Genomic DNA, 10352 nt, shown 5'->3' with positions numbered 1-10352 from the left:
TTTTATTTTCACCATCACTCCTCGTTAGTCATAAATCGTGGAGTCTTAATATCGATGACCCTCTAGCTCACAAGAGACAGTTGGGCGAATTTTTTCTGTATATAAATATTTTAAATAAAATTTATCTTCGCGGATATTTTATTGCTATACCATAACTAGGTTTGCAATAAGGTAAAATGAACGAGAGAAGGCCAGACATTTTAAAGGAGCCGCAACGCATAGGACCCCTAAAGCCAAATTCGAGAAAAAAGTAAAATTTGTAAAAAAATATTGAATTTAAACTCCAGATAAAAAAATTTTTAAATTTTATTTATTTTTTAATGAAATTGTTTGAATGAAAAGTTTCTAGAAAAGAACTATTACTTATACTTGTGTCGAGAAACCTTTAAAAGAAAGTTTTCGTATTGTACTTTCGCAGACCTTAAAAAACAATCCAAAAACATGGTCTTATGTTCGTTTATTTGCTTTCCCTTAAATGAGGTCCTTTACAAAATATTTTCGTATTATTTATTAATATTTTCGCTGAAAAGGTTAATATTTGCTTTATTTCGTTTCCTTTGAAAAAGGTTTTCGCTTAATATTTCTGCTAATCTAATCATGACAGCAAACAAAAATGCAAAAAATAAGGTTTACAATTTGCTTGTTTTTTAACCTAAATAACAATATTTTTTAGAAAAGATTTAAAAATCATTTACTTTTCCTTTAAGGAGGAAAGGTAGGAAATTGCAATATTTTTACGTCATTGAAAAAAGGTTTTTACTGCAAACCTTTTCGTGACAATGAAAATAAAGTTAAAACACAAGGTTGTCGTAAGGTTACATGCTTTCTGGGAATTGGACCTTTGAAGAACATCCCCAGAACATTCAAAATTACATATTTTAGAACATTAACAATTCCAGAAACATCTCTGTAAATCGTTTGAAACAGTCTGCAGACTTGAAGAACAACATTTCACAGTCAGCATACCACCAGCCATTTATAAATAGGCTACTCCAAATATTAAAGTGAAAATTGTTACTTTTTCTAACGAACCGTTAAAGAAAGCTCTTTCCTACAAGGCATCAAGTGTTGGGAGACCTACTAAAGTTTCGTCTAAATTTCTCGACAAGTTCGAATGAGGTTCTTACTGAAAGAAGAATAATGAAGCGACGTGATGTCAAGCACGCATTCTGTATTTTTAAATTATTTTATAATTATATATGAACTCTAAGTTTGCATTCATCCTTACATTGAAAATTGCACTTGTAGTTATTCTGTTTACTTTGTTTTTGTGCTTTACGCATCACAAGTATTTGATGCCAAATTCAACTAAAACGAATTTTATATAAATTCTAATTTAATGTGAACAGTATTTATTAAATGTGTTTATTCATCAAGCTATTCATTTAGCTCTAAGTTAAGTCTCAACTCTTCGATGTCAATAATAAGATAATAATAGCTTTTAGTACTTTGTTTTAAGTTAGCCGAAATCTTTTGTCTAGGGCTAAAAAAGCTGACTGGCAAGCTAAATTCATTTTTATTACCAATTAATACGTGCCAAATATAGTAGCCCCTGAATTTCACAATGAATCTGAATGAGACTGGATCATTCCATTTATTTCAAAGGTGGGGAAAGTAGAATTTACTGCGCATCATTTCGGCGGAGGAACTATACAGTGAATCCGATTCCAATATCTTTTTTGAAGACACATAAGTTCCTATTCTTTCTGCAAGTAGATTTTTAAAATTAAAACGATGACGCCATTTATCAATTTCGGATTGGATTTAAATATACATTTCTAATAAGTTTTAAATTAATCTGATGTTTTTAAAAGATAATACTTTTTACACTCTGATTAAATTTTTTTTAAATCGTAACTAATTTTATATAGTGTCTGAAATATTTTTTTATATTTCATGTATTATTATGAAGGTGAGGTAAGAAAATCTAAGTAAAATCTAGAAAGATTAATCATAGTATACAATTGCCACTGCCCGGTATACATTTGCCCGGAATACCCTACACCAGGGGTGGCGAACCTTTATACACCAACGTGCCATTTTCTCTAAAAAATTGCTTAATGAGATCATAGACGTGCCGTCAAATAATTTTGACTTCGTGATTATTTTGAAAAGATTGATACTAATTACTATCAACTCAAAACTCTTTATTTACATTGAGAAAAAATACATTTTGCAATGTCTCAGTTATATAAGTAATTCAACTTAAAGTAACATCAGTGTGACCTCTTTTGTTGCAGATTAGATGACCAATAACTTATATTAGGTTGTAAGATGTTAGTTTAAGCAGGACTGTTGATTTTTTTTGCTAGTTATTTATTGTTAGCTTGTTTTTTACTGTTAACAATTGTTTTTTAGAATTCATTTTTAATTTTTTTATTAATAATTGTTTATTATTTTGTTTGTTTTTTTGTGAATTTTAATTTAATTGTTACATATGCTTCATAGCGTAATAACATTTGTGTAATAACAATTCATAGTGTAACAACAATTGTGATCGGTGGAGTGCCCAAANAGGTAAGAAAATCTAAGTAAAATCTAGAAAGATTAATCATAGTATACAATTGCCACTTCCCGGTATACATTTGCCCGGTATAACCTACACTGATGTTTTTTTAAGGTCAAGGGCCACTGCGCGGTATACAGTTGCCGGGTATACCCTACACTAATGTTTTTTGAGGTCAAGGGCCACTGCCCGGTATTCATTTGCCCGGTTTACCCTACACTGATGTTTTTTTAAGGTCAAAGGCCACAGCCCGGTATACATTTGCCCGGAATACCCTACACTAATGTTTTTTTCTGAGGTCATGGGCCACTGCCCGGTATACATTCAGATTTACTGCGAGAATCAAGGGCTAGTGTCAAATAAATCTAAAGACTTATTTTAAGTTTTTTAACGCAAATGCTCATTTACTTGCTAATGCTGTCTTTTAATTTTTTGAGCTAAATTATTTTTAAAGCTTATTTTTTACTTCAAAATGTAGTGTGTTTATATATTTTATTTTTCAATCTTTAATTTAAACCATAGTAAAAAATGAAAACGTAATAATAACAGACAAATTTTTGGAAGATTAATAAATATTGTGGTAAGTACTGTAAATAAATAATATACGAGTAAAAAAAAATTATTAATTTTAGGCTGATGGCAAGGTAAAGATATCTTGATCTTCTTTATGCATTTAAACTCATATTATATAATTTATCTGTTTAATAGCCGTCATTATCTTTAAAAGATTTTTATGAACCATGCGCAAAATGAAAAAAATTGACCACCTTGAATAACTTTTGATCTCATGGTCGGATCTTCACTTTCTAGGACTCAATTTTAATGATTATCGAAGGGGTGACCAGAAATATACGTAAATTAATTAATGTAGACGGTATTTTAAATTACGAAATCTGAATCAAAAACGTACTTAGTCTAAATAACTTTTTTCGTCAGATACGGACTTTGGTTCCCAAAATATAGGGGGTAGCCGTAATCTAAAAAATATGATCCCCACAGTTTAGTTAGGAGAGCGGTTCAAAGTTTGGATCTCTTAATCTTAATTTTACTTTTTCCGTATATTGCCAGATTTCCAGAACTTTTTAAGCGAAATGAAAATTTTTTGCAAACAGTGATAAAAATCGTTTATCCAACGATCATAAAATGCAAAATATAACTCTCAGTCGATATTTATTACTTCTTATTATTTTATTTAACAATGGTTAAAAGAATTTTTAAATGTAAGGTATATAAATTTTTACATCATTTTAAAGAATGTAATTTTATACAGCAAAATACAACATTTGAGCGAAATCGGTCAAGTGATTCCTGGGAAATTGAATTTTTAAGAAGCCGTATTTAAAAATTCGATTTCTCGGGAAATCAAATTTTGTATATTGGCATGTAAAATTACATATCGCTTAAAATGCTGTAAGAAACTTTATACCTTACAATAAAATTTTTTTTAATTATTATTAAATAAAATAATAATAAATATGTACTAAAATTTATTTTTTGCATTGAATTCCAAATCCGACGAAAAAAGGTATGTTTATTCAGAGAACGTAAAAATTCGATTATTCAATTAAAAGTTATTCAGGGTAGTCCGCTTTTTATTTTGCACACTGTACATATAAGCACAAAAGATCTCGTTCTTAGTATCTGTTTCGATTGCTAAGTTTTTGAAATGATATCAAAATGGGCTTACTTGTGATATCTTGCTGCTATAAAAAAATTAAAAAAAATATTAATTATCTGAAAAATATGAATTCCAACTATACCAAGAAAAGGGACTACGAAATTTACTATCTTAATTCGATTATTTTGATTTATGATTGACATTTTAGGAACAAGATCGATTAGCTTTTATTTCAATGGCAACCAATTTCTAACAACTGAATCAGTGTTGCCAGAAATTAAGATTAAAAAGTAGCGAATGGGAGCTCCAAAAGTAGCGGATTCGAAGATTTTGTAGCCCAAAAATAAATCATATATGGATGGTGTTTTCTACACCAGGGAGCGCTGCAAGCTTGGGACTGCCTAAATTTCCGGGTTACTGTTTNAAATCGCGCCATCTATCGACAAAAAGTTTTAAAAACTGAACAGTATCTTTCCTAGCATTATTTTTTTAACATTTAAAAGAATTGTTAATTTCCAATAGAAAAAAAGTGGCATAATCCTAATCGCAAAAAGTAATATTTCATTATCATTATAAAAAAGTGAGATTACTCACCGGATTCTCCTAGTAAGACAATCTTAAGCTTAACTATATGTTGATTTTTGTCATCCATTCCATTTGTTATGTTACTCGTTCTGTTTGTTTTATTACCCATTCCATTTATTTTGTTACATTCTCCATTCAAGACTTCGCTGAACAACCGACCCTAATATTCAATAATAATGTCGAAATCAACTTTTCCCTGCCGTGGGATAATCTCTTATCTAAATGAAAGAAATCCTTTCGAAGCTATGAATCTCAATAAAGTGACATAATCTACGAAAGTTACGTCACAACCTACGTAATAGTTATGTAGTAGCATCAAGTTTCACTTTCGATTTATAAATTCAAGGCAGTTTATAAAGCAATGAAATAGAAAGAAGGATCAAAAGACGGTATATATGTGTCACAAATATTGTACTTTATCTTTCATTATTATTTAAGTAATAATAATGATAATAACAGTGGCGTACGCAGAATTTTTTCAAGGGGGTGTTCATAATTTTCTGTAACTACTGAAAGAAATTCGAATATGTAATAAAGCACTATTATGTATTTCCCTAATTAAGACAGCTAGACAATTTTAACTTTTTATTTAGACAACATTGTTTAGTTAAATTTTGATTTGATTTTTTAAATTTAAGAGCATAATGTAATATCTTCTGAAAAAAGTCATATGGGTGTGAAGTAACACTTTGAGGGCCACTTTCACATTCATCAGATTTTGTTATGCTAGAAACGTTTTCTTCAACGGAAGTATCACATTTCCGTACAACAGAAAAACTTACATTGGTACTAGATGCTGTCACTCACTAATTTCAGGTCGTGATTTTTTCTCAAAGTAATTAAAAATTGTTAAATTCTTGCGTTTTGACATCCTAAAGATCCAAGAACAGCAAATATATATATATATATTGGTGCAGAAATATCCGCTATGTTACGATCTCAAAGTTTCGAGCTGGAATGAATAACTTCAACGAGGTATCACCAATGGTATTGTTACTGATTTCTTCACTAGTCGAAATAGTGGCGACGACGGGTTCGGCGATTGAATGAACTTTTTGTTAAGAAAAACAGATTTAGCTACAAGCTCCGAAAGACAAGCGAAAGAGATAACTCTTAGCCCGACTAACTAACTCCACTAACTAACTATTCAAGTTTTATCAGAGTACCTATCCAGTGTTGGATATCTGCTCTTTCATCGCAATAGAAAAATAAATTGGAGGATTAAGTTAAATCTCAGAACGTACAATAGTTGAAAATCATAATTCTAGTCTGGGTTATACATAACAATAAAATCGCAATTTGATACATAATAATAGAAACAATTGAAGATAAAAGAATTATTTACACTATTCTAGGATTCCAGAATCATCGCGTAAAGACCTCGCGAATGCCAGTCAGTCTCGAAAACTATCGCGACTGGCAGGACAGAACGGAACCAGTCCGTAACATTATCACATGAATTTGGTTTCAAAAGTACAACCCTATTATAGTAAATGTTTTTTCAGTATTCTGAGAAATACCTTCAGAAAAAAAAGTAGGCAAAAGGCAAATAAAAATATATAGTCTTAAAAAATAATAGCCCGCATAATTTCTACTAAAATTTTCATTTTTGCCATTTTGTCTGAGCGCAAGTGGGGTGTTTAAACCCCTCCCTTGCGTACGCCACTGGATGATAATCAATAGAGAATTACATTTAAGAAAAGTGGTCATTTCAATTCGTTTAGAGTGTAGCGCTGAAATTTTATTTCATTTTTCTTTTTCATATTGCAGACAATTTTTACGTTCTTTCGTTTAGCATACCTTTGAAATATATTTGTTTATCGATTTAATCTTGACAAAATTAAATGTTTACCCGGCCTTTATACCTTTTTTCGGCGGATTAGGATATCTGACCTCCAAAATAGCCACAATCTCGGATATATGATTCCTGTAGTTTGATCAGGAGAGCGATCCAAAGTTTGAACCCCTATTGTTCATTTTTCTTTTTGTGTATTTTGCCATACACTACCCAACACTAATAGAAAAGACACTTTCCGTTATTGACATTTCTTTGAATTTCTCAAGCAATACTTAGAGGACTATTCTGTAATGCAAATCCATACCTCTGGGGGTACTGATCCAGGAGTTTTCTTGTCTTATGGATTGGCTCAAAATTACAAGGCTGTGGAACTGAACATTAGTAGTCGTAAACCCAAAATTGGGTCGGCTGTTCAACGACGGATAAAATGAAAATAAATACCATAGCCTTGAATTGAGTGCAGAATAAAATCTATTTTTAGAGATTCTCTCTACTTCTGCCTAACGCATTAGCATAAAATCGAAAACCATTATATGGTTGCTAATGCTTTGATTTCATTAAAATTCGTTAGGATTTCTCCCGTTTTCTTTTGTGCCAACACATTTGAATGCGTAAGGCTAAGAAAAAGAGCCTTGGCATTAAATTCAATCAATTGATAGGCAATATACGGATTTCGTAACTTTCCTTGGAGCAAACTATTTCAACGTACGTGCATTTTTGATTTCTTGATGGACGGAGGTGCATCAAGGGGCTGGGCCCTGTAGCCGCACCGTTTTCTACATTTATTAATTAATATGTATGAATCATTTTTTTTTACTTTGGAGCTCGATAACATTACACACAAAATTTAAAAAATAAAACATTTTTATTTATTCTAATCTAATTCTTTCTTGAGCAATTTATGATTTTTGTTAAATAATTGCTTGCCTACATCAGACTGGATTAATATATGGACAACACCAATCAACATCCTCTTCAACGAAGGGTAAATTCATCGAACTTCTTCAACTTATGGTAGAAACATCCAACTTCTCAACTAATGGAATCGAAACTAACTTGAACTCATTATCATCTTCAACTTATGGCAAACGCTAATCAAATCTCTTCAACAAAATATAAATTTCATCTAGCACACAAAGCTATTTTCCTTGATATAAATTGCGCCGAGACCAGGATATTTATTTACTGAAATTTATTTTATTTATTGAATATTACTTTATATATTGATATTTATTTCATTTATTGAAAAAGGATTTTTGAAATGATAGGAATAATGTTTCGCATATTTCAGCATGGCAATTATTATCATCATTATTATGAATTAAAAAATAAATGAAATTTCAAATTAACTGTATAAAACTTCATTGAGATGTCGAAAATCTTTCAAGTTTAGATTGTAACACTATCTTCCCATTTTGATTGAACCATTTATGGTCTGAATTTTGTTCTAGACATCTTTTCAAATCAATTTGTGAATAAGAATGCTAATTCGTTGAACAACTTACAAAAACTAATAGCCAAATTATTATATTAATTCCTCCAGATTGCAAATCTCAGTACCATAGATATTGTCATTTAAATAACCCTGTAAATGCTTAGAAAAAAATACACAAAAGGTTTAATTCTATTAAATCTCAAGGTACTTTTGCACTTTTGAAGGTTAGTCACTCGTGAAATGTGTAGGTTACAAATTTGAATCACAACAATACTCTATTTTTACAAAGGTTCTAAAATGTCTTTGGAAGAAAAAAATGAACGTATTTGATTAATTAACAAAATTTGAGAAAGAAAGCGTTAGCTAAGTTAAGACATTTTTTATAATTATTTCAGAAATGCAACTTTCGTCAAAAATTATTAAAAAAAAATTTAATGAATAATAAAAAAAAGCATCACAAATAATTTCAAAAAGGACCATATTTAAAAAAAAGTCTAAAAAATTTACTCCAAGGTGGCAACTACTTTTTAAATGCTATTTAACATTCCAAATAAAAATTTTGTTATATGAAGAAATTCACTGAAAGTAAACTTCGTTGTAGAGGTTAATGATTTATAAAGCAAATTATTTATCAGTTTATAAATCAAAATAAGTACGATTACTGAGCACGAATAAGTAACTTACTAATAAGTACGATATATCAGATTTGTCTATAGCTGGGATGTCATTGGTTTGAGTTTTCTTCTGCTAAAATCATTCAACTATGCTCATCGGCCACGACTTAAATTTTTCACATCTTGCAGACTTGAGGTTCTCACCCTGTATCCCAAATCTATTTCTTAAATCCCCTCCATTGTTTAAATATCTTGTTCTAACTTGCTTCCCATCCTGTATTGATATAATATCTGTTTTGTGACTTTCCATCTACAAATCTTGGTTATCCGTCTTTTCTTCTGTGTTTGGATGAGAGAATTTGTTGAGTATATAGCCGAAACTAGAGTGTGTTCGTTTTTTCGCCTTATTTAAGCTTCATTTAAATTGTTTAGCTTTATTTTCACGTTTCTAAAAAATTAGGAAAATCTCCTGTTTCTTTCTTTTTTTTTGCAGCATTCAAAATTTTTGTATTTTAAAATAAAGCAAAAGTCTGCATGCAGAAGAAGAAGATATGATGCAACAAAAAGAAATTCTGATATAAATAAAGAAAGCAAAACCAGGGCAGGGATACTTCATAATAGTGCTGGATTATGGTAATTGGTACAGTTTTAATAAGAAATTCTTCCATGGATTTTTCGCAGTTTTAGAAAATATTGTTTCAAAAACAGCAAAGATAGTGTATTAATATTTAAAAGAATATATTATTTTTATGAGATATCAATTTAATTTTTTAAAAATATATATTTAAGCTATGCTTAGTTTTCTTCTTAGTTTAGTTTTTTTTTAAACCAGTGATTACTATTCTTGTTTCAGAGTCTAGAAATTTGCCTGAGTACCCCAACAGTCTTCACGTCTTTTTAATTGATGATTTGAAGCTTATAAATCTAAAGCTATGCATTTACGATTCTGCGAGGAAGAGCAAAATACTTAAGACAGTGCTCCAAAGGGCGGCAAGTCATGGGGACAAGACAAATTTGTGATTTTCGTGAGAGTGGATCAGTTGGACGTCGAATGTAACTATAGTTCGTTATACGAATTCTGCAATTAAATTCTATTTTAAAAAATCCGATTCTTTAATTTTGAAAAAAAAATTGTTTTATAATCCGCGAAAATATATTCAATTTCCTTTGTGTAGCATTGCAAATTTCTTTGTATATTTTGTCATTGATTTGAGTTTCAGTTTACAATTTTAGAAAAAAAAAAAGAAAAAAAACGTAATATTAAGTAGAAATTTTCGATATGAGTTTCAGATTAGCATTTTAATCCAACTTTTACAAACAATCGTTTCAAACTGTATAAACACTTCATATAGAGTCGTTGTCTAGAAAGATACGAAGTTACCTGCTAAGTAAACTCAACACACTTTAAAAATCTTTACCTGCTGGTTAAGAGTTTTTAAATGCAACTTTAACTTTTAATATGTTCAAAACGAATGATTCTCTGATCCTTTTTCAAATTCTACCTGTGTCTGGAAAATAAGGATTTTTAATTTCATAAAATTAAAATTAGAATTTCAATAGAGCTTTTCCAATTTTAATACCTAAATCACTTTTGAATCATGTCGGAAAAAAGTGATTCAATCGTGTTGAATCACTTTTCTCCGAATGAAATAGACTTATCTATTTCGTTATTATAGAATATCTTGCAGCGCGAGTTATCAAATATTCTAATCATGATATTAGAATTAGGACTGGGCGATATTAGAAATTATATATCGTGATATATCGTCAGTTTTGCATCGCCTGTGGAAGACGAT

General features: G+C 30.1%; 1 protein-coding gene across 7 annotated transcripts in view; it reads right to left on the bottom strand.

The window, feature by feature from the left end:
• LOC107455303 (ras-related protein Rab-6A-like) overlaps window positions 1-10352 on the bottom strand; it is a 69177-nt gene that overhangs the window by 13391 nt on the left and 45434 nt on the right. The window contains exon 1 of one of the 7 annotated variants that reach the window (XM_071177407.1): window positions 4719-4852. The exons of the other annotated variants lie outside the window; for them this stretch is intronic. Within the exon in view, the coding sequence (XP_071033508.1) occupies window positions 4719-4818 (100 nt within the window). The 5' untranslated portion in view covers window positions 4819-4852. Of the gene's footprint in view, window positions 1-4718; window positions 4853-10352 lie in introns of those variants that run through there. 7 annotated transcript variants of the gene reach the window in all.

Source organism: Parasteatoda tepidariorum, chromosome 2 (genome assembly GCF_043381705.1).
Source record: "Parasteatoda tepidariorum isolate YZ-2023 chromosome 2, CAS_Ptep_4.0, whole genome shotgun sequence".
NCBI lineage: Eukaryota > Metazoa > Arthropoda > Arachnida > Araneae > Theridiidae > Parasteatoda > Parasteatoda tepidariorum.
Note: the sequence above shows the minus strand (reverse complement) of the source record. Positions and strands in the feature narration are given on the sequence as shown.